This window comes from Pan paniscus, chromosome 2 (assembly GCF_029289425.2).
Source record: "Pan paniscus chromosome 2, NHGRI_mPanPan1-v2.0_pri, whole genome shotgun sequence".
Taxonomy (NCBI): domain Eukaryota; kingdom Metazoa; phylum Chordata; class Mammalia; order Primates; family Hominidae; genus Pan; species Pan paniscus.
In genome coordinates, this window is record NC_085926.1 from 67,425,411 (window position 1) to 67,450,746 (window position 25,336).

Genomic DNA, 25,336 nt, shown 5'->3' on the forward strand with positions numbered 1-25,336 from the left:
GGATTGTGATAATGATGAAGATCAATTTGTACATTTGGTCATTAATCACCATTTCCTAATTGGGTTTAATTTGACTACTGCTCATTAGAGTTATAAACCAACATACTCATTTAATTGTGATTATAATTCAATTGCTGAACTTTTATGGTACAATGAACAAATTAATAACTAAAGATAATTTTGCTCTTAAAAATATCACATAAGACTTATGTTTTAATGAACTGTATATAATGTTTTATGATGATTCCCTTAAAAAAAATCTCAAGACTCTTCCATTCTCTTAATAATTAAAAATCAAACTTCAGACTCATGACGTTTTATAAACACAGTCTAAGAAAAGTTTCCCATACCCCTGTTCCCTGAAGCGAGAACACAGCTCGTGACTGCTTCCCAAAGGGTTGAATAAAAAATGTATTGCAGCCATTTTTATCCCACTCCATAGCTACAGCTAAATTTCCATTTTTCTTCATACAAAGCAACCAGGCTGCTTGTGTATACTAGTTGAAAAAGCAATATATGACCTTTAAGAACTTTTGTTAAACCTTCTCCTTCATTTCTTGGATTTAATTATCAACATGAATTCTGACTGGTATTCCCTGCCAAACTGGAGACTACTTCTAGGTCATGTACATGAAAGCAAGTAAGTAGTTTAAATGGGAGAAAGTAGAAAAGGCAGGTAGCTGCAGTTGGGTCTGGAGTATCAGAATCAACATGCACGCTGGACTCAGAGGGACATGGGTTCAAATCCCAGCTTTTGTAACTTCTGACTAGCCCCTGGGACAGTCACAATGGTTTCTCAATCCTCTATAAAATGGGGATAACAACTCCTAATTTTTCAGGGTTGTGGTAAACAATATGAAAGAATATAGGTATAAGCTTATCACAGTGTCTGGCATATAAGCTCAAGAAACAGCTTCTTCCCCTTCCTTTCTTAGCTTTATAAAATACACACAATTTGATAGCCATAGCAACTTTAAAAAAAATATTTATGAATAAAGGTAGCTTGTTTATAAATGAGCAAGCACAGATTTCTATCGGATGGTCATCTGTATAAATCATGAAATATATTATTTTCAATGGCTTCCTAAACATAAAATCTTTGCTTGTTCTCGTCTGAAATCTATACTATTCCTGGGCTACTCTGAGACTACCTGAGAAGAGGAATTTCATTTTATGAATGTTAGGGACTAGCCTATTTTGTATCTGACACTGCATGCATACTCATATATGATTTCATCTTATTTTCACAACACTCTATGAGCTAGACATCATTTCTACCACTTATTTGATTGAAAAGATTGAAAAAAAAAAAAAAAAAAGACCTGAAACTTAGGCAGGCTAAATAACTTGCCCAGATCCGTAGCCAAAACATGGCAGATACAGAATTTATACTTAGGCCTCTCTGGGTTCGAAGGAAATGATAGTGTAGTTTCTCTGAGTCTAGCTACAGAATCTCTGAAATGTGCTAAGGAGAAAATATTGTCTCATCCGTCTTGGTCCAAAAGTTGATGTGTTTACACATAATGATTCACCCCAGTTAACAATTCAATGCAAATTACTATTTACTGACTGTAACAAGCTAGACAACATGCAAGACACTGGAGGTGAAATGTACTAAAAAAGAAAAGGTTCATGGTGCTTACAGTCTGGTATCCCTATCCTATCCACCTGCCATTCCACTGTTTTGACAGCAAAAGCTTGTGAATTTGTGTGTGGAACTCTGCTTTACCCCTTACCACACACACATTTACAAGCTTTTGCTATCAAATTAATAAGAACTTATGGAATATTTGCTGTATGCAAGAAACAGTGCAGTGGTGGTAGGTACTGATATATAAAACAGTTATTTATACTCTACAACTACCTGATGGATAGGAGAAACCTTCACCACAAAAATGCCACCTCCTCCTGCCTGAAGCAGAAACTGCTCTCCAAATAAGGTGAAAGAGTTCAACTGGGGGGGACTTGGGGCTTTACCAAGGTGATATAAATCCAGCCCAGAACACAAGGTGAAATTATACACAGATTTAGGCAAACTAAAGACGTTCAAAAAGTTCCAGTTCCATAAAGGCATATGCCTTCAATACACCCAAGTGTGTGGCTCCCATTTCTACACAAATCTTTACCTTAGTAGCAGCAGTGATGGGCCTAAAAAAATAAGGTAGAGAGAAAGAGGTGAACGAATGTTTCTTTCCTTTTAATTTATTATTTATTATTATTATTATTATTATTATTATTATTATTGTAGAGACAGGGTCTCAATATGTTACCCAGGCTAGTCTCAAAGTCTTGGCCTCAAGTGATCCTCCTGCCTTGTCCTCCCAAAGTGCTGGGATTACAGGCATGAGCCACCACACCAAGCCTGAATGTTTTTAAGTAAAACAAGTAGTAGCTTCCTTAGAGGCTTGGCATTTGGCTACAAACAAACCTAAGTGCTGAAATGTTCAACTGCATCATGGGAGCATTTCAAACTACGGCAGAAATTAAATTACTGAAAGAAATTTATGCAAAGCTGCTGCTACAGTCTTTTGTGCAATTTGTAGTTTGCATAAATAATTATAATACATTCATTTGTTTTCTCAATTCTTTTTTTTTTTTTTTACCTTGTCCTTCTGGAGTTTCACCAAAGGGATTCACTTCCACCTGAGTAGCATCAATTTTCAGGAAGAGATTATACAGCTTCGTAATTTGATCTGCAGCCTAAATGTGATCAAGTGAAACAGAATTACACCAAAGCAGTAAAAAAAAATTTATTTTGCTGGATTAATGAAACCTTAAAAATAGCAAGTTATGTCTTTATTTTCAGTTAGGTTTTCTGAAGGGAAAAACAGAAAAGCATAATTATTTTAATTTCCACTGCTATTCATTAAAAGGAATTGCTCAACTCTCCTCCAGACACCAGAAGAGACCATTATCAAGAAAAGAAAATATTTTCAGTACGGCCTAAAACGTTGTTAATCTTTTTGTAAATTATCATGTCTCTATTAGCAGAGTTATGCTGCAATATAAACTACAATCATTAATACAAACAAGCTCCATTTAAGTAAAAGGTAAACATGATTTTGAGAGTTTATAATGACTAGGTTTTCCTTATTGTGCTGAAATAAAACAGTTATTATATTCATCAATCCAACCCATAATCTGTGAAACAACAATTACTGAGTGTCTAATGAAAACTGTTGCAAAACAGGAAGATGAAAGTGCTTAATAGTGTAGTTACTGAACAGCACAGTTCAAACTGAAAATAGCTTGTCCCAAAGGCATTAACCACAAAGGGCAAGAATATCCAAGGTTGCCCTGTTATGCCCTGACTTCATTTTTCTCACCTCTGCTTGAAATTCACTCATTCATTCATTCATTCTTTTCAACCAACATTTCTCCACTGCCTATGACACAGCAAGCTGGTATCTTGTGAGCTGGCGCTTGAAATAAGAACATGAATGAGCCATGCCCCTACCCTGGAAAGCTCCTGGCAATAACAAAAGGAGCATGTGATGCACAGAGCAAGAGGGTCGATCGTGGAGAAGAATTAGGTATCAGTCTCATTCCCAGCTCCATTTTCCAAGCCAAAATTTTCTCACTGCCACATTTCACTCATTGTGCCAGCCTCGGATTACTTGCAGCAGATCCGTTTTCAGTTCTCCAACTCTACTCTGTAGATCAGAGAAGGTGACTCTTACAGGCTGAGTTTTCTAGGTTCCTGGGTCAGCTGGTTTCCAGCTGGGGTCAGCCAATGGCAAGCAGGGGTGAGAGATGGAGGTGGGAAGAAGGGAAGAGCCAGGGTACTTCCACTCCTCTCTTTCTATCTGGGCAGCACCTCCTCCTCTGGCTGTTGCTCCCACTGGAGAAGCGCACCGGGGCTCTAGCATCTGTATACAAGGTCCAGTAACACCACTGCCTCATTTTTGTTCCTGGAGCATGCGGTTGGATATGCTTTAGGTTGCCTTTCTGTCAACTCTTAAACTACTCAGCTCTTGCAGCGTCTATGAAACACATCCCTAAAGTAAATCCCCACTGGTGTAAATATTGCAAGTGGTTCCAGATTTGACTGAAGAACTCCAGATTTAATTCATGCTATCTTAATGTATTTTATAAACACCTACAAACATTTTTAAATCCAAATTTGAGGGCTAGTAGATATAAACGAACCCACATAATGAGTATGATTAAATATTTTTAATATTAAATATTTGCATAGGTAGATAATACATGTATATGATACAAAATTCCCGAAGAACTTAAGGGTTTTCCCTGATTGTACCACTCAACCACACAGGCCCCCAGTGGCAGCCAACTCATAAATTTAGCCTTCATATGAGAGACAGTCTATGCCTAACACGGTACGCATTCCTCCTTCATCTGTCTTAAAAAAGCAAACTTGTTCCAATACCTCTTTACTTAACAGAATTTTAGAGACACTTCATCAGCAACACAGGTAGATCAATCATATCTTTTTAATTGACTAAATAATATCTTACTGTATTGATATGCTATAATTCCTTTAACCTTTCACTTAAATAATGACCAACTGCATTGTTTCTAATAGGTTGACATTACAGCACTGCCTCATTTATCTCTGTATATTTAACATACATGTGATTAAACATTTGTAGGATAAATTACCCAGAGTGAAGCAAAAAGGAATGTAGCCATTTTAAACATCAAAATATTCTGTTAAATTGTTTTTTTTTTTTTTTTTTGAGACTGAGTCTTGCACTGTTGCCAGCCTGGAGTGCAATGGCGCGATCTCAGCTCACTGCAACCTCCACCTGCCGGGTTCAAGCAATTCCCCTGCCTCAGCCTCCCGAGTAGCTAGGACTACAGGTGTGCCACCAAGCCTGCCTAATTTTTTATATTTTAGTAGAGATGGGTTTTCACCACGTTGGCCAGGATGGTCTCGATCTCCTGACCTCGTGATCTGCCCACCTCAGCCTCCCAAAGTGCTGGGATTACAGGCATGAGCCACCGCGCCCGGCCTAAATTGTTCTTCATAGAAGCTGTCCCTGATTTCCACTCCTAAAAAGTGAAAATTATCAGAGACACTATTTTCCAATTCACAATCATTAGCCATTTGTATCTTTGTCAGTGTGTTAGGTGAAAAAGGGTATCTCACTGGTATGGTTGGGCTCTGTGTCCCCATCCAAATCTCACCTTGAATTGTAATAATTCCCACGTGTTGCGGGAGGGACCCAGTGGGAGGTAATTGAATCATGGGGACGGGATTTTCCCATGCTGTTCTCATGACAGTGAGTAAGTCTCACGAGATCTGGTGGTTTTATAAAGGGGGGGTTCCTCTGCACAAGCTCTCTTGCCTGCCACCATGTAAGAAGTCCCTTCACTCTTCCTTCGTCTTCCACCATGATTGTGAGGCTTCCCCAGCCACGTGGAATTGTAAGTAAATTAAACCTCTTTCCTTCATAAATTATCCAGTCACGGGTATGTCTTTATTATCAGCGTGAGAACAGACGAGTACACTCACATATAGTTTTAATTTGAATTTATTTTATTATGAATGAGTTTAGGCATTATTCTATGAGTTTAAGACACATCTTATTTTTTGTGAATTTTGCCTATTTTTCTGTTGAGATTTTGGTCCCTTATTGATTTATAGGAAGAGTGTGAGTGTGCGTGTGTGGGGGTGTGTGTGTGTGTGTACAAGAGAGTCTTGCTTTGTCACCTAGACTGGAGTGTACTGGCATAATCATGGCTCACTGCAGCCTTGAACTCCTGGGCTCAGATGATCCTCCCACCTCAGCCTTTCAAATAGCTGGACTACAGGCACATGCCACTAGGCTGAGCTAATTTTTTTATTTTAATTTTTTCTAGAGATGGGGGTCTCGCTATGTTACCCAGGCTGCTCTTGAATTCCTGGTCTCAAGCAATCCTCTTGTCTCAGCCCCTTTAACATTTACCTTTTGAACATGCTTTTTTTACTTTTGCCACATGGAAATTTCACAATAATGTCACTCTTATATGGCTTCTGGCTTTGTGTCAGACTTTTAAAAGGCTAGTCCCATTCTGAGAGTATTTTTAAAAATTCTCCCATTATTTTTTCTAGTATTCTTTATAATTTCTTCCATTTTTTTAATCCAAATAAAATTTGAGTTAAAGTGCGAAGCCAGCAAATACTTTATTGCGGAATATTTTTTGTATTTTAGGGGGTTTTCTAGGTCATCAATGTGACCTTGCAATGTGAGTTGCATGGGGCAGGCATCTTATGTATCCTGGGCACCTTGGCATCCACTGTAGTGATACAACCTCTGTAGAGTCAACACTCGATAAATATCGGTTGAATTAAAGATTAATTCAGTTCTAAGCGGGGACTACATAATAGAAATAACTTCTGGGTACATATATATATATATATATATATATATATATATATATGTATAATCTAATCCAGCTACTTCAAAACTTCCTTTTTAAAAAATTGTGATAAAATATACAAAACATAAAATTCACCATATCTCAACCATTTTTGTCTACACAGTTCTGCAGGGTCAAGTTGGTACATTCACATTGCTGTGCAACCAATTCCTAGAACTTCTTCATCTTCCCTCACACTCTGTATCGCTAAACAAACTCCCATTCTTCTCTTCCCACTGCCTCTGGCAACATCATTCTACTTTGTGTCTATAAATTTGACTATTCTAGATAGCGTCTCTCTCTCTGCCTCTCTCTCCATCTCCATATATATATATTTTCACACACACACACACACACCCCTCTATATATACGCACATATATATCTCTCCATATATATCTCCATATATATGTATATAGATAATACGTATAGATATATATAGATACCAGATATATAGAGATATTAGAGATCTCTATATACATACATACATAAAATAAAAGATATGCATATATATACATACACTAGATACCTGTGGAATCATCCAGTGTTTGTCCTTTTGTAACTGGCTTATTTCACTTAGCATAATGTCCTCAAGCCCCATCCATACTGCAGCATGTGTCAGAATCTTCTTTTACAAGGTTCAATAAAGTTCCATTATAGTATATACCACATTTTGTTTATCCATTCATCCACAGATACACACTTAAATTGTTTCAGAACTTCTTAAGCCTACACCAACTTTGCTTAGTACAAGACTGCATTTTCTGCACATTAATCCCATTGTAATTATACATTAGCACAGCATTTTGGGGATATTTTCTGTTTTAATTTTTACTGTTGCACAAAGGCAGACTATAATTTTTTTGAGCAAGACTAAAACATAATCTGATCTTGGAGACGTCTCCAAACCAAGCTGGTTCTCCCTTGTAGATCTCACAATGACAAACCCTTGTAAGATGTCTTATTCCAGAGGCTATTCACTAAATAGTTATAAGGGCTAAGCAGACAGAATGTGTGTGACCAGGTGTAACAGGGAATGGCATGGCATGTGGCAACTTGAGATTAGTATTCTCGCTTTCTACGGAAGTTAAAAATAAGCACAGGTCAAAGAAAACATTCTCCTGGTCAACTTGCAGTCAGTCGCTTACTACTGCCATCTATTTCTCAGCTCATAACCACTGCGTACAAAAAGTTTTTCTGCACTTTTGCCATCAACTGTTATTTTGTCTGTTAAGTAATTTTTAAAAATTAAAATTCGTAAAATCAAATATACGTACATGAAAATCTGACAAGTTTATAAAAATCTTTAAAAATGTCTCAAAAGGAGCATAAGGAGGAATGGCCTCAGAATCGCGCAGGCACAGTTGTGCGCTGCATCGCCAAGATGCCGTTCCCAAAGTATACTCCATCGCGCCTGGCCACTCCACCCTCGACCCTCTACCCAGCGGAATACGACATATCCCTGGAAACCCAGCAGGCGCAAGCCGAGCGGTTGGCCATAAGAGCACAGCTGAAACAGCAGTACTTGCTTCAGTACAACGACCCTAACTGCTGACGGCTCATTGAAGATCCTGCCTTGATTTGTTGGACCTATGCAAGATCAGCAAATGTCTATCCTAATTTCACCCCTAAAAACTCACTCGTGGGAGCTTTGTGTGGAATTAGGCACCTGTTCTTCTGGTATTATGTATTCAAAACTGACAGGAATAGGAAAGAAAAACTTATCCAGGAAGGAAAATTGGATCAAACATTTAACATCTCATATTAAGTCTGGCAATGATGACTATGTGTATTCTTGCTGAAATAAATCGTCTATTAATCAAACAAAAATCTCAACAGGTTAAGAATTTTAAATATTTTTCTTGCATTCCAGAAATTATCATCAATATTCACGTACACCTCTCAAATCTAGCCAGAAGTACAAACCACTTCAAGAGGTGTTAGTGATCTTGCACTGACTTGGACCATCTGATCTTTTCATCAGCCTAAACCTTAGAGGCACATGTTGACAATTCGTGGCACTCATGTTTTCAGAAATGAACAGTATAGATGATAATTAAGACACATTTGACAAACTTGTAAGTTTCAGTCATACAATAGTCACCCTTTATCCTCAGTTTCCCTTTCTGTGGTTTTAGTTACCCATGGTCTACTGAGGTCCAAGTTATTAAATGGAAAGGACAAAATTATGGAATAAGATCCTTGGATGGAACACAGCACTAAAGTCGCTGACGGATTACAACCTCTACAGCCACACTTTGATGACCTAAAAAGAAAGAGACAAACTTCTAATTATGATGTTCTTCTAAAAGGCTGTGGTGAAAAACCTTCAGCTACCCAGGATCCCTGACCATTGACATCATCTGTTCCTGACATCCAGCCATTGACACCCATGGTTTGATGATCCAGGATCATCCAAAGTAGATGTCCCTCACGAAGTATTGCCAGGAGGTCATGAGAAGCCCAATGCTACATCGCAATGCTCACATCACTCACCCCACGTCTTACCATGTAGACGTTGCATCATCTCACATCATCGCAAGAAGGGTGAGTACAGTACAATGAGGTATTTTGAGAAAGAGACCATATTCACATCACTTTTATTACAGTATATTGCTATTGTTCTATTTCATACTGTTGTTAATATCTTACTGTACCTAATTTATAAGTCAAAATTTATCCTAAGTATAAATATCTAGAATATCCAGAAAAAAAGAGTATATATAGGGTTTGGTAGTAGGTAAGCTTCAGGCATCCACTGGAAGTCTTGGAACGTATCCTCCACAGATAAGGGGGAACTACTATGTTAAGCTTTCCTATGTCTTAACGTTTTTCAACAAATTCTCACAGAAATAGACTTTGGTTGGGAACAAATACTGGTAATTTTTATGTAAAGCAAAATATCATCTTTATTTTTGTTATGTCTAATATTCATCACATTTTAGAGACAGCAGGCGTGAGTCACAGGAAAGATATTAATAATTTTATAAGACTATCATTTTATATGATATTCAACCATGAGTGAGGTACCTCCAAATGCCTAAACCACATCCTAGATGAAAATTAAGTAACTTAACTTTCAAAGTCACGTTGAACCTAAGGTACCTCTAAGATACTATTTCTTTAGGAAAAGATCATTGATGATTGTTTAAATGTTTTCCCTTCTACACTGTCCCATCTGCTCATTGTACACTGGCCCTCTAGAGCATTTCACTAATCCCTACAGCTTGAGCAAGCCCCATAAAGCAGAGAATCCCAAGCCTACAACTCTAATGCACAGCTTTCCCTGGGATCCCAAGCCATATATCCCTTCTACTGTAGAAATACACTCAGGTGTCCCTAGATGAACAACTTCCAACATGTCTACAGCTGAGATCAACCTCTCTCTCCCTCTGCCCCCTGCCCCCCTCCCCCACTCTCTCCTTCACATTCCTTTATCCGTCCCTCTTCCTGTATCCTCTCAGCCAGCAGGCAGATGTCTACCGGTCTGTGAGCCCCTGAGGAACAATGGTTATTTTTCATGGTCTCTTTTCCCCAAGGCACAGCAGACTGAGCAGCACCCTATCAGTGCTCATTCCAAGCTGCTGAGAAAATGAAGATTTAAAGCCTTTCATGGAGTTAGCAGTGAAAAAAGAAAAAAACAAATTAAAACATTTTATTTCCTTTCCTCGATAAATTAATTCAAAGGTATACTGACAATATGGCCACTTACTGATCCCTCAGTTCTCACATATTCATCTTCCTTCCATAGGTAACTCATTTAAAACCTAGAGTGTTTCAGGTACCAGGAAAACAAGAATAAGCCATTTAAGAGCTGTAAATAACTCTTAATTTTCTCGTATAATATGTAGTGAGGGGGCAGTATCTTGTGATGTACATTATACTGTTATTAACTTCTCTAGAACTCTCTATTATGTTCACCTCCTGAGCTTTTAAATATGTGGTCAGCAGATTTTGCCCACTCCAGATTTATTTGTCTGCCATGAAAAGCCACCTATTGCTGAGCCTCTAGGAACTTCTTCAAAGTGGACACCTAGAAGTGTTGTTTCACCTAGTCATGCACATGACAAATGTTTCTTGGGCAATAAAAATAGATGCCAAGCACTTTGCCAGCTGCTGGCAACACAGCAGTGAGTAGGATGGACAAAGTCCCTGCCGTGGTAAAGATTAGGATCTAGCAAAGGTGACTGCAAATAAATAAGAGAAATATACAGATGTCCAAAGTGATATGGAGGAGGCAGACAGGGTCACTGTGCAACTCTGGAGCTGACTGCCGGACAGTGCAGCTAGACCACAGTGGCTGTATGGAAAACGGGCTCTTGGTGACCACCACTGCTACAGGAGAAGCCCCTTAATAAACATCAAATGAATGGCTAATGTAGCTGGTATCCTCATTCTCAGGAGGTGAAACCAACCACTGTAGCACATATTCAGGAATCTTCCAGGATCTTCCTTTCAACAGATCACTTTCCTGGCATCTCTTTGCTAGTCTCAGAAATGGCAATTAGTTCCTCTAACTGTCCGTTGAATCCTGGCCCCTTCTCTCTCATCCTGAGGTTTAGTTCCAGATGACCCTGTTCCATTCTACCATCTTCAATCTTTTGCATTCAAAGTGAGCCTTTATTCATTTTCAAGTAAGTGGTTTCCCTTCATTTAAGCATATATATTTTTTAAAACCTTATTCTGTTTTATCCCTCTTTGACTTGCCTACTGTTGCCATTAAACTTCCAGAGAGAGTCAATCAAAAGAAAAAGACAAGACAGAAAGAAAAGAGTGCATCATGTACTGTCTTATGGGAATAGTGCTGCCCAACCAAATTAAAGGACATACTCTGTAACCTTTTCATAAAGCCCCAGGCCAGAGAACATACACACATGCACACATACACACAATCTAGGGCCATTAAGGTGGCCTCTCTGAGTAACAGAAGAAGGAACAAGTAAGTTTATCTGATTTAGCTGTGGGACCAGGAAGCTTGCCCCACTAGACACATAATCAGGTGCCATGGGCTGGAACAAAGGCAGAGCAGGGGACGATGCTAAGACAGATTCTGTCCCTCAACAGCTCTGAGGCCAATGTTTTGGTCTTTGAAGCCAAGGGATATTATTACAAAATTGGCATATTTTAAGCTGTTCTCAATAAAATATCAGGTTTATGCCATCAATATTCATTTCAAATGCCCATTAGCTATGAAAGAATAGCAATTAGCTAAATAACATGTATTATTAATATTAATACCAATAAGAACAGACCTTTATGGAGCAGTACAATAAGGACTTTTACACATTATTCTACTGAATCCCCACAATAAGCCTCTCAGGAGTTGTCATCATTCCCATTTTATAGATGATGAAACTAAAGTTCGAATGAGCTGTATCACATGCCTGCCAGGTGGCTAAGTACCAGCAATGCTACAGAAAAAATAGAGATTACCATCTATCATGAAGTGTATGTGTCCACATGCAATACACATGCACACACATACCAAAATACATTCAAAGACACATCATAAACATCCTCTTTTAAAACATCAGGGAAATATTTTTCTTCATCATAAACAGCTGGAGGAAAAAATTATAAAACAATAAATAATCCTGTTTCCTGGTAATCACAAACACTAGAGGCAACGAAGCAAGTTCCCAAATGTTTTCTGAAACAAGTCAGACACACCATCCCCTAATGGCTTATATACCTGGCTTTTCAAAGGCCCAACGAAGCCTAGATTTTCTGCCATCCGCTGAGCTTGGCTGTCCTTTATTCCTTCAAAAATGTCAATTTGCTCCTAGTAAAAATAAATCAAATAAACAAAATTCAGACAGTCAACTGAGAAGATTTACAACCTCAAAAGAAAATGCTTAGTATTTATTTGCAAATGAGTAATTAAAGTGTGGCACCTATCCAGAGATCTCTGAGCAGGGCTACCGCAGATGCCTGTAGGGTATGTTTTAATTAGCAGACCATCTATAAAAAAGCCCTTCCAAAAACTATATAATTCTTCATGGTGGCATGCTGACAAGAAAATCTGATGCCAGTTTTCACTTTTAATTACTATACAGATGGCATTGATGAATATTTAGTCAGTTAATTTTTATGACATCTTTTGGAAGGTTTCCAAAGTAAGGTTTTCCTGCCTACTAGTAGTTAAGTTTAAAGCCTGTCATAGACAGGTTAAATATTACCTTATGATTTAAACACTCTATTGATGATAATTATTACTGTTACCTTAGCTCTACAAAATGATATTGTCTCAAAGACACCGAGCACTGTCATTATACATTATTTCATGCATTCTCTTAACAAATGGAATGGCCTGCTTTAAATAATGTGAACTTTGAAAACAGCTAGGTGTTGTTGGTAAGTCTGCATATAAAGTCTCAATTCAGTTTCCAAGGTAATTAACTTATTATATAATATTAGTGAAAATATTTTAAAGCCAATCACTGCAGTATGAGTACAGCAGGTTTTCAAATAACGTTACTTCATTCAAGGTCGTTTTGTTATAAGGTTGAGAAAAAAAAAAATCAATTCCCAGCCAAGGCCACTGTCTCTGTGTAGTCTACACATTACCCTCTTGTCTGAGTAGGTTTTCTCTGGGTCCCCCGGTTTTCTCCCACATCCCAAATCTGTACATGTTAGGTCAACTGGCACGTATACACAGTCCCAGTCTGAGTGGGTGTGGTGTGTTAAGTGTGCTCTGCAATGGGATGGTGTCCCATCCAGGGTGGGTTCTTACCTTGCACCCTGTGCTCCAGCCATCAGAGACCCTAAGCTGGAAAAACTGGATAAATAATTATCTTACTTGTTTTTATGAAATCTTTCTGAAACGTATATATAGCTCCTATTTATTTTAATGTGTAACATTAGAAGTGTGCTGGTCTTTATTTAGGAGTTGAGTGATGTTTTGTGAGCAGAAATATGCTATAGGAACTTAACTCTTGTTTATATCAATTAGCCTATGTATGGTAACATTGGTTTCCTTATACATCGTTTCCATTCAAGTCGCAGTTTCCAAGAACCTGTTGAGGATGCTAAGTGGGTGTTTATTGTACATTATTTAGACAAAGAGATTTAAGAAATAAAATCTCCCCTTCTCAAAGGGAAACAAAAAAATCATTTTATAAAAGAAATAATGAATGTTTCTGGTGGAAAATTTTAATGTAATTTTGACCCCAAGAACCCAGATTAAAAACTTCAATTTTAGTTCTGAAAACTTATGTTTTTCTCCTCATAGCTGACGTAGGTTAAGAAGCACTTTATACACATCACCTCATTTAATCCTTAGAATCCCACAGGGTAGAAATCACCCCATGTTCATTTTACTGATTTAAAAATGAGCGTTGGAGACTTTGAGAAACTTGTGCTCTGATTAAATTTGACCTCAGATCTCTGACTTGAAACTAATCTTAATATCAATAAATGAGTCCAGATTTCAAGGACTGAAAAAAACTGATAGCATCTGGACTTCATAAAGATTCTAGTTTACATCAAGAGTACTGAGAGAACTCAAGACAGTTTCTAGTTCACATCTGCTAAAAGAGAATTCATTCATCTCCTAGGAGAGAATTTCCAGATCATATATAATATTAAATGAAAGAGAGTTAACCATAAGAAATGAAAATATAGCAGTCCTCTCCCATTGGTTAATTCTTGAGGAAGACTGGATGGAAAGGAATCAGGGAGGAAGAAAAGGCAGGAAGAAGTAAAGAAGGAAGGGTGGGAAAAGCAAAGACAAAAAGTCCTTGAACACTGAATACCTTGATTCCACCCAACTTTCAACTGGATACCCAGAAAGAAAAAGGGCTCAGCATCTTCTTACCTTAAATTGTAGAGACAGATTTACTGCTCCCGGCCTTAGACTCCCCATTAAATATTTAACAGCTTCTACAATAACAATCAATTAATAGCAGGTAGCCCGGAATTTAAACATACCTTAAAAATGAGCTCTGGGTTTGAAGCAGCCACCTCTTCAATGTCGACGCCCCCCTGGGGGCTGCCCACCAGCACGGGGCCATTGCAGGACCGGTCCATCAGAATTGCCAGGTAGGTTTCTCTGGAAATATCCAAGGCTTCAGCAACCATCACCTACCACATTAGTGGGAAAGTCAAATTAATTCAGCATTAAGCTGATTTCTACTTGGAAATCTATACAAACTTGCTACACGAATCAAACGGCTTCATTTTCAGGTTCTTACAGCCCAGGGAGTGAGTTTGCAGAGCTTTGAGACTTCTGCTCTCATGGTGCACACAATGCCCATTTTCACCTCCTTAATTTTGATCCCATTAACTTGTTCGAGTGACAGGTATTTCGTTTGCCTCAAGGAACCTTCCCACTTTAATCTTCTTTTTTGTCCTTCCTCAAGAAACTGTGTCACTTAAGAAATACCCTAGAGAAGTGGCTGTTATTTTAATTTGAGATATTAACAGTACACATATATATTACTACACTGACTTTTCTCAGATTTCACTGGTGGAAAACCAAGCATGATTGCCACAGACGGATTCTTTTACAGTATGTCTGATGCTTCATATGTTTGTATATTTCTGTCTCTTCGATCACTATATTTTATTTCATTTTATACTTCCTTTTAATTTATAAAAAGAATATTTGCTTGTTCAAAAATAATGCAAACGATACCAAAAATATATAAATGAGAAAGTGAAAGCAGCTTCCTGCTGCACAGCTCTACCTCAAACAAACCCTCGGGCCCCAGGAGTCAGGGCAGATACGAGCCTACCAGGAACCTCCGTGATAACTAGAAAAAGGCACCCCTTCCTCTGGGAATATGTGGTCATTTGCCAGGGCCATGACTAGACAAGGGACAAGTGGGATGGAAGAATGTCATTCAATTCCACAAGTGAGTGGGGACTCACTGCCTCAGCCAGGTGTCCTTTTGCTCTGTAGGACTTGAATTGCATGTAACAGCCCCACCAGGAAAAACCACTGCTGACATTCTAGTCCTTTTCTATGTATCTGCAAGCATTGCAGTAATGGAATAATCCTACATGTGGAAGCACATTATATACAACAGGATGCCTTTCTTTTTTTTAATCTTTTTTTTTTTTTTTAAAAAAGACAGAGTCTCACTCTGTCACCGAGGCTGTAGTGCAGTGGCACGATCTCAGCTCCCTACAACCTCCGCCTCCCTGCAACCTCAGCCTCCCATGTTCAAGCAATTCTCACGCTTCAGCCTCCCAAGTAGCTGGGCTTACAGGTGCCTGCCACCATGCTTGGCTAATTTTTGTATTTTTAGTAGAGATGAGGATTCACCATGTTGGCCAGGCTGGTCTTGAACTGCTGACTTCAAGTATCTACCTGCCTCAGCCTCCCAAACTGCTGGGATTACAGAGGTAAGCCACCACGCCTGGCCTCTTTTTTAAAATCTTAATACTACAACTTAAATATCTTTCTAAGGTCTTCTCTCTTCATTGTGATTACATGGTATTTATATGACAATATTTATTTAACCATGTTCCTGCATTTATTTATTTATTTATTTATTTATTTATTTATTTATTCATTTTGAGATGGTCTTGCTGTGTTGCTCTCAGGCTGGAGTGCAATGGCACAATCGTGGCTCACTGCAGCCTTGACCTCCCAGGTTCAAACAAATCTCCTGAGTAGCTGAAACTACAGGCACGTGCCTCCATAGCCACTTAATTTTTGCTTTATTTTTTGTAGAGATGGGGTCTTGCTATGTTGCCCAGGCTGATCTCAAACTCCTGGACTCAAGCAATACACTCGCCTAAGATTCCCAAAGTGTTGGGATTACAGGCATGAGTCATGGTGCCTGGCCTGCTGACAGACATTTACATGAACTTCAATTTTCCTAAAATGCTACTTTAGTGAGTATTTTTGTGCATGTATCTTTGTTCATTTCTTTTAGTATCCCTGTAGATAAGTATCCTAAAAGTGAAATGTCTAGGTTTTAAACTGTGAATATTTAAAATGTTGATAAGTACTGTCAAAGTGCTTGAGAGAGGTTGTTCCAACTAATGCACCTAACAAGAACAGTGAAAGATATCTTGGATGTTTAAAGAATATAAAAACAATCCCATAAATAATCAGTAATAGATGTGAAAACAATGAAAGCACTAACATTGCTTTTCTTTTTTTTTTTTTTTTTTTTTGTTGAGACAGAGTCTTGCTCTGTCGCCCAGGCTGGAGTGCAGTGGCGCGATCTCGGCTCACTGCAAGCTCTGCCTACCGGATTTATGCCATTCTCCTGCCTCAGCCTCCCAAGTAGCTGGGACTACAGGCGCCCGCCACCACACCCGGCTAATTTTTTTGTATTTTTTAGTGGAGATGGGGTTTCACCATGTTAGCCAGGATGGTCTCGATCTCCTGACCTCGTGATCCGCCCGCCTCGGCCTCCCAAAGTGCTGGGATTACAGGCATGAGCCACCGCGCCTGGCCTAATTTTTTGTATTTTTAGTAGAGACGGGGTTTCACCGTGGTCTCAATCTCCTGACCTCGTGATTCGCCCAACTCGGCCTCCAAAGTGCTCGGATTACAAGTGTGAGCCAACGCACCTGGCCACATTGCTTTTCTTACAAGTAGTTTAGTGATGGGTTCCACAAAAAAAAGTTACAGATTAAGTAGCATTAGATTTTAACTACTCAGATACCACAAAAACACTTAAGTTTTAGGTCACATGAAATGGGATAAATATATAATGATCTAAAAAGCTATAATGGAATGAATACAGAACTCCTCTTTTTCAAACTTTTGTTGAATTTACCATTAGTTAAAAATAAAATATATAGCTCTTCATATTGATTTATCAGAAATGGAAGTTCATAAGTATATAAAAACTACTTCTCAGCACATGGTGTTAGAATTAGCACAGAACCATTCTGATTTCAAGTTGGTTGTTCTCACCAACAATGAAGGTCAAACCATCAGTCAGTGCCTAATTCTCTCAGTCTTCAGGTTGCTTGAAACCGTCAATTCTTTCAGAATTTCTGATTGAGGGGTAGGACAATATTTGAAGCAAAAATACTTAGCCCTATTCTTTCCTTATAAAATACAGTAACAACTTGTCGTTTATAGAAATAACATAAAGTCTGCCTTTCTAAGCATCAACATTAATACAAACATTTTAAGAAATTAAGATAATCATTTCTTCTAAAACTTTCTCTAGAAGAGAAAGCTGTTTTAAGAAATTTGATTGGCACAAAATACAAAATGAGGAGTGTGTTTGGTATATGCTTTTAGGTCTACTGGCATAATACTGTTCATTTTCTAATGCAGAGTTAGTTTAGAGAATAATACTTAATGACTTTCAGTAGTTATTCTTAGAGGCAACACAAAATTATAACTTTTTAGGATAAATGTCATTCAAGAGTCCTATTCTTAATCTTCAAAAATGTTGACAGACGTGCTCTGTATTCCACCAAATTTCTATTTGTGAAGCCCAGCTGCTGTCTGAAACAGCTCTTGCTTCATAGGAATAATGTATGACTCTTTAAGAAAATGTCACCAGGAAAATGATAATTATCAAGAGATAATTCAAGAAATTTTATACAACAAAGAACAGTTTGTTGACATCGTCATGTCTTCCAAATGACCGAGGATGACAGAGTATTTTAGGAAGTGTTACAGAGAAATCTAAATGGAATCCACAAACACTCATCCCTGAGCAACTCCATTAGAAACATTTCAAAAGAGCTTCACCTGTGAGTTACACAAAGAATATGTTGACACATCGTCTTTGTGGAGTCCACCAGTATAGAAAGCTTTTTAACTTTCTTTGACCTATCTACCGCTGAATCTGTTTTCTTAAAAATATCATGCTACTGGAATTGTGGTCAGGAGATGAGTGCTACCGTACAAACTATTTGTAACACACCCATGAACAGAGAAGATTAAAAGTACATTCTCGAATTTTAAGTTGATTACAGAGCAGTAACCACTATTGGTACTGAATCCTGGACCGCATGATGAGTAGCACTGTCTCACAGGCACTAGTACTAGCTCCAGGAATACATAACACATTGGCACAGACTTAGAAAACAAATATCTGATGTGCATAAATGTGTGTATGTGTTTAAATAGCTTCTGAAATAAATTTAGAATCAAAAGGTTCTATAATCTGGGGACTTCGACTTTTGAGAAGATGGAGTAGACATATTTTTCCCTATTCTTCCCGCTAAGTACAAATAAAAACCTTGGACATATATATATATACATAAAACTTAAGGTGACTCTGAAAGTTATAGAGAGAAGAGAGACTAGCTAGGGAGCTTGAGGTCCAAGGAAGTGCATGGTAGTGAGTCTCCTGTGTTTTCTTTGGCCTCATAAATCTCAGGCAGGATGTTGGGTGCTAGAGAAGCCAGCAACCCAAAAACATTGACAGGCACAGACAAAGAAATCTCCAGGCTCACATGGTTTCACTAGGGAACTTCACCAAGCATTTAAAAAGAAATCAACACCAATTAACAATGAGCATGTTGGACACTGAAATTAAGAATCCAATGCCACTTGTAATTGCTGTAAAAGAGAATAATGTATGTGTAAGTCTGACAAAACATATACCAAACGTATATGCTGAAAACAATACAATGCTGATGCAATAAATCAAAGGAGACCTAAAAAAAGGAGAGACATATCATATTCATGGGTTGCAAGGCTTAACATAACAAAAAAACCAATTCCCTCCAAATTCATATACAGGTTTAATAAGATTCCTATCAAAATCTCAGCAAGATTTTTTCATAAAGATAAAATTGTTCTAGATTGTACATAAAAAGGCATAGGAACTAGAACAGGTAAAACTGTTTTGGAAAAGAAGAATAAAGTGACAAGAGTTATTCTACTCAATTTCAGAATTTAGATAAATACAGTAATTAAGACTCTGTGGTATTGGTGGAGGGACAGCCACAAAGATCAATGGAACAAAACAGAGAACCCCAAAACAGACCCAAAGAAAGATGTCCAGCTGAATTTTGACAAAGATGTAAAAGCAATTCAATGGAGAAAAGATAAGCCTTTTCAAAAAATGGTGCAGGAGTAATTGAATATCATAGCCCTTTTGCCCCTTAAAAAATAACCTTGACCTAAGTCTCACAACTTATTCAAAAGTCAACTCAAAATGGATCACAAACCTAAATATAAAACATAAAACTATAAAACATCTAGAAAAAATATGAGAAAATTTTTATTATGTAGGGCAACGTAAAGAGGACTTAGACCTAATACTAAAAAGGTATAATCCATAAAGGAAATATTGACGTATTGGACTTCATCAAAATTAAACACTTTTGCCCTGCAAATGACCCTATTGAGAAAATGAATATATACGTTATATAGTGTAACAGATAATACTTACAAAGCACATATCCAACAGTGGACTAGTACCTAGAATAACTCAAAACTCAATAGTAAAAACATAATCTAATTAGAAAATGGCCAAAAGAAATTTGCTTTGTCTCTTCATGCTGCTGTTACAAAATACCTGAGATTTGGTCATTTATAAAGGACAAAAATATATTGTTTCACAGTTCTGGAGGCTGGGAAGTCCAAGATCAGTGCACCGCCATTTAGTGATACGGCCTTTCTTGCTTCATCCTCACATGGCAGAAAGTGGAAACGCAAAACAGGTCTAAGCTAGTTCCCTTCAGCCCTTTTATAAAGCACTACCAGGGATGTCCAATATTTTGGCTTCCCTGGGCCACACTGGAATAAGAAGGATTGTCTTGGGCCGCACATAAAATACACTAACACTAACAATAGCTGAGCTAAGAAACTAAAATTGCAAAAAAAAACTCATAATGTTTAGAAAGGTTACAAGTTTGTCTTGGGCCACTTTCAAAGCCATCCTGGGATGCCTGTGGCCTGTGGGCCGTGGGTTGGACAAGCCTGCACTAATCCATTCATGAGGGCAGAGCCTTCATGACTAATCACTTCCCAAAAGGCTCTGCCTCTTAATGCAAACCACAATGGGGATTAAATTTCAACATGCGTTTTGGAGGGAGCATTCAGACCATAGCATCCATGAACAGACAATTCACCAACCACAATCTACAGATGGCAAATAAGCACATGAAAAGATCTTCAACACCTTTAGCCATTAGGGAAATGCAAATTAAAATCACAATGAAATATCACTACACACCCATAAGAATGGCTAAAATAATACCACCACCACCAAATGCGGTCTAGAATGTGGAGAACCCTGACCACTTACACATTGCTGATGGCAATGTAAAATGGAACAGCCATGCTGGAAAACATTCATCAGCTTCTTAAAAAAACTAATTATACAACTTCCACATAACCCAACAATTATCCCCCAAAATGAAGATTTATATTTATACCAAAAACCTGTTCATGAATGTCTAGAGTGGCTTTATTTGTAATAGCCAAAAACGAACCAACCCAGATGTCTTTCAACAGATGATGGTTAAACAAGCTGTGGTAGGTACATCCATATCATAGATTGCTACATAGCAAGAAAAAGGACTGTAACAGGATTATTACACATTGTATGCCTATATCAAAACATCTCATGTACCTTATAAATATATACACCTACTATGTACCCACAAAAATTAACAAAAGAAAATGGAACTAAATACTGATAAATACAACAACTTAAGAGTTTTCCACAAAACTCTCCCTGAAAAGTAAAAACAGGATGTCACCACTGCAGTGTCCTGCAGCATGGTGCACTGGTAGAGACCACTGATCTGTGACGCTATGTCAACAGAGCAGACAGCTGCCACCCCAAAATGCGGGACCCTAATTCGCTGTTAGGACAGGATCTTCTAACCATGGATGCTTTTCAGGGCTGACACATATGATCTGTGTAGTTGTAAAGGGATTTAATGTTTAGCTATGGCTGTCTCGAAATTTTAACACGGGTCTGCCTTTTTATTTTGCACTGGATTCTGCAACCCAGGTAGCTAGTTCTAGTGTCTGGATACACAAAAGGGATGGTGAAAGGTAGACTGGCAGGAGGGAGAGTTAGGTTCTGGTCTCAGCTCTACCACTCACAATTTCATGACTGAGGCAGGCCACTTTCCTCTGGGCTTTATTTTCTATGTGTGGATGAGGGGTGTGTGTCCACATGCTATACATACTTGGGTACTTCAGCTGACCTTCCTAATGCGATATACCCCCAGCAATAAAAATGGCTCAAAATTATAGTCATCCTAAAATAAGGAATGGGGCATTTAGAAAAACAACCACAATAGGTAATTCTGACAGACACGCCTGGGGTTGAGGGCCACTGTGTGGGAGCAGCGAATGTCCCTCACTGAGTATAAGGCTGTCACAGCAAGCACTTCTCAACTAAATAGAATGCATCTGTGTTCTCAGAGGGAAAGCCATTGCTCGGTCACTCACCCTCACCCACTTTTTGCTAAATGCTAATGATAATAAATAATATTACTATCATAGAGCCCTTTTTATTTCTCCTCCAAGACATACTACTTACTAAACAGATTAGATGAGCTTTAAAAAATAAAATGGCACACTGCCAAAGAGCAGTACTTCATTAGATTCTGTCAAAAACTGAAGGACGGTTTTCTTTTCTATTTTTTAACACATATATAGAAAATGACCCAAAGTATCCATATTACCTTGTTAACTTTCACACCTTCTTTTGGAGTTTGTTTTGTCGCTAGATTGTACCCAATCATCTGTTTAGCCAGCTGTCCCACAACATTAGGGCTAAGAGAAAGAGAAAACAAGCAGAAAATGAATGTTTGTTGAAAATCATTTAAATCAGAGTCCTTACACAGAGCCTCATGTCTACACTGCAAAGGGTTCACCTTCACCCTCACAAAATCCATGAGTCTTTCTGCTTATGTGCTGCGTGTATAGCACTGTACTAGAGGCTCACTGAGAGCAAAATAAAAGTGAGTTCATGAATGAATAAATGAAACAAAAGATGCTTTGTGACCTCTTCACCCAAAAAAGTTACAGTCATAGTAAAGAGAGAATGCTGAAATGCACACCAGATTCAGATAAGGGTCGACTGAAGATCCGACAGTGGAAAACTGGGGAGATATTGAACAATGAGAGGGAAAGGAAGAGGGTGAAGATCAAAGTAAATAGTAAAAAGGTGTGTGACAGGAACAGGGAGGAGAGGAAAGTGTTCAGTGCTAGGAGATGCAGGAGATGAAGTTGAAAAGACAGGCTCAAATAAAGGAAGGCTTGGACTATCAGAGGGGAGGTACCCCAGATGCCACTGGTAATGGGGAGTCCCTTCAGGTTCTTGAATAGAGGAGTGACATTATGGAAGTAGCATTTCAGTTGGAAGTGGTATCATTTCTAACATTTATGATGAATCATTGATTGTTTAGGACAGAAGGACTGTCAAGTTTTCACCAATTAGTAAGAAAAATCATTTTGTGGGGGCAGAAGGAAAACTAGGGCACTGCCAGAGCCCTCTACCTATGATTTCAGTTTCTTCTAGTTGCTTTGGCCCGCTCCTACCCCACCACAACCACCCTCAGTGTGCCTTTCAATCTTGAGCAAGATCTTCCATAACTGCTTGGCCAAAAGACAAGGAATAACAATCTCCAGACTTACTCTTTTGTTAAATGAACACCTCCTTTCAAACCACTATTGAAGACACCTTTTCCTCTTCCTCCAGCTAAGATCTGGGCTTTTAAAACAATTTCTTTTGCATCTGAAAAAGAAAAATCCAGAGTTGGTAGCTGATTTTAAATTCTTGTTTTGTTTTTTAAGCAATAAGGAAAGCAATAATGGCACATAACTTCCAAGTAACTGGTAAAAGCTCTCTCAAACTAACTTTGAAAATAAATGCAATGAAGAACTTCAAAAAAAACATCTATGAGCCTAAATACAAAGCTTGTTGACTGAGGATATTCAAATGCTTCCTACCAGTTTAATCATCTAATACTTGACCTTCCCAAGGGAAAGCAAGACATGTGTTCCCTTGCTCTTTTGAGTGTGTCAGAAGAAGTTAAATAAATCCTGGAAGGAGGTATTAATTTTACTGTGTAATGGCACTCCCATGTGGCAGAGGCACCAGTTGGCCAGTAAGAGGAGCTAACCATCAGAGATGTCAAAGGGAAGACCGGATTATGTGGGGGAAGGTTTAAAGACAAGACACAAAGGTCATAGTTAATAACTGCATTATTGGAAACCAACAGTTTTCTGAGCAGTTGTTCTATATATTGATAGGGTTGGGAAAGGGAGGAGGAAATGGATTAAAACTAAAAGCAAGCAATATTTTAAAATCATTGGCAAGGTAACAAAATAGCCTGGGGGAAAGTGGTTGTGGAATCATTCACTCCACGAATGAAAGAACTCTCTAATCTCGACTTTTTAGACGAGAGTTATTAACACAAATATCTTCCCTTGCAGGGAAGTTGGGTGCATGAAGTAGCCCAGTGACAAATGGGGCCTTTAGCAAACAGGGTAGCTCCTCTCCCCAACCACCAAAACAAAACAAAACAAAAACAAACAAAAAACTGCCTCCAAATCAAATATGTTTAATAAACCAAATAGCACACAACTGCAGACCACAGCTGATATCCTCTGTTTGTGAGTCATCTTTATTTAAAATCACAGAACCCAACTGATCCCCTATAAGGCCATGAGAGTATTCTGGTTCAGTATACCAGATTTAGAATCTGCAAACCCAGGTTTCAATCTGGCCTTCATCCCTCACCCAGCTGTGTGACATTAGGCAAGTTACTTAATGTCTCTGAAACTCGGTTTATTCAACTGTGAAATGATGACAAGGGTTGTTTTAAAAATTAAATGAACACACATGAATGCTTTATCCCAGAGCCTGAAAACTTGTGATTAATTAAAAACTATTGCCTCGGCCAGTTAGTTCATTTATTACCTTTGTATATTGTAAAGAATGAAAGGAATCATTACAGAGATGGCTAAACCAAAAAACTAACAAGCGCTCCATGAAGTTTGGTTATTTCAGCTATTACTGTCACTGTCATCATCATTGTTACCCACAGGCAAGCAGGTAAAGGTTCAAACGGAAAGAGCTGTGGAAGGTTTTATCATCAAGGCAATGGGGAACTACAGAAGTATTTTACAGAAGGCATTCAGCCAGCCGATGTCACACCATTGAGGCTCCTTCACTGTCTTCATTGGTTAGTCTTCTTGTCTCCTATATTTGCTTACACTCAGAAAGCTGAAGCCCACCTTCTTCTCAGAAGCAAACACAGTTTTTTCTTAGAAGGCTGTCCTGTGTACCCTCTGGCAATAATTTCTGCCCTGGATACGAACCATCACAACATTGGTCAAGCCCTGTCTTATAATAAACTGGTTTCCATCAAGCTGAGTAGAAGACAAATTAATTGTCAGAAACTCACAAGGAAAGCAACCAAGTAAAATGAATACATTGCATATTTAGCTTACTGCAAGAACAGTAGTAAGAGCAAGGATATCGGAGTTAAACAGACCTGGTTAAAATCTCCAACTCCACCTATCACTTTCTTTGTAGAGAAGAAACAACTGAGATTCAGAAAGGTAAAAGTAGCATGCCCTTCTGTAAAGCAGTCATATTAAAGAAGTCTACAGTGTAAGGATGATGTGAAGAATAAACGAAACACAGTAAAGTGCCTGGCACATTTTTTTAAAGTCAAAATATGATAGCTATCAACATTATAATAATTTTCAGCAATTAAGAAAAAATGGCACACAGGAAGACATTTCCTATTTTTCTTTGGAAGACATCAAGTGGAAAAAATGCCTTTTGCTGTCTACTCAAATTTTTAATTGTGATCACTTCAAATTCTTTACATAACTGGCATTCCATTGCCATTATCATTTTTCATATCCTTGTCATCCTGAAGAGATGCTTTCCTCTCTGAGCTTTCCAGCAGCAAAACTTGAAAGCCAGAGAGAATACCTAATTGGGCATTGTTAACTGGCACTACATAGGCTTGATTAGATCAGCTTTAGTCACTAACCATCAAGACACAGAAAGAGTTGTATCCTCAATGAAGTGTTGTCAATTAAACGTGTCGCTA

General features: G+C 38.3%; 1 protein-coding gene and 1 pseudogene across 1 annotated transcript in view; one reads left to right on the forward strand and one right to left on the reverse strand.

Moving 5' to 3' along the window:
• The window catches only part of SUCLG2 (succinate-CoA ligase GDP-forming subunit beta), a 285,838-nt gene that overhangs the window by 128,133 nt on the left and 132,369 nt on the right, over positions 1-25,336 (reverse strand). Inside the window, exons 3-7 of the mRNA XM_034956854.3 lie at positions 22,902-23,001; positions 21,947-22,037; positions 14,294-14,446; positions 12,057-12,146; positions 2,604-2,700 (exon numbers count right to left, since the gene is read on the reverse strand). Of these exons, the coding sequence (XP_034812745.2) occupies positions 2,604-2,700; positions 12,057-12,146; positions 14,294-14,446; positions 21,947-22,037; positions 22,902-23,001 (531 nt within the window). The remainder of the gene's footprint in view (positions 1-2,603; positions 2,701-12,056; positions 12,147-14,293; positions 14,447-21,946; positions 22,038-22,901; positions 23,002-25,336) is intronic.
• On the forward strand, positions 7,749-8,132 carry LOC100973840 (NADH dehydrogenase [ubiquinone] 1 beta subcomplex subunit 4-like; annotated as a pseudogene).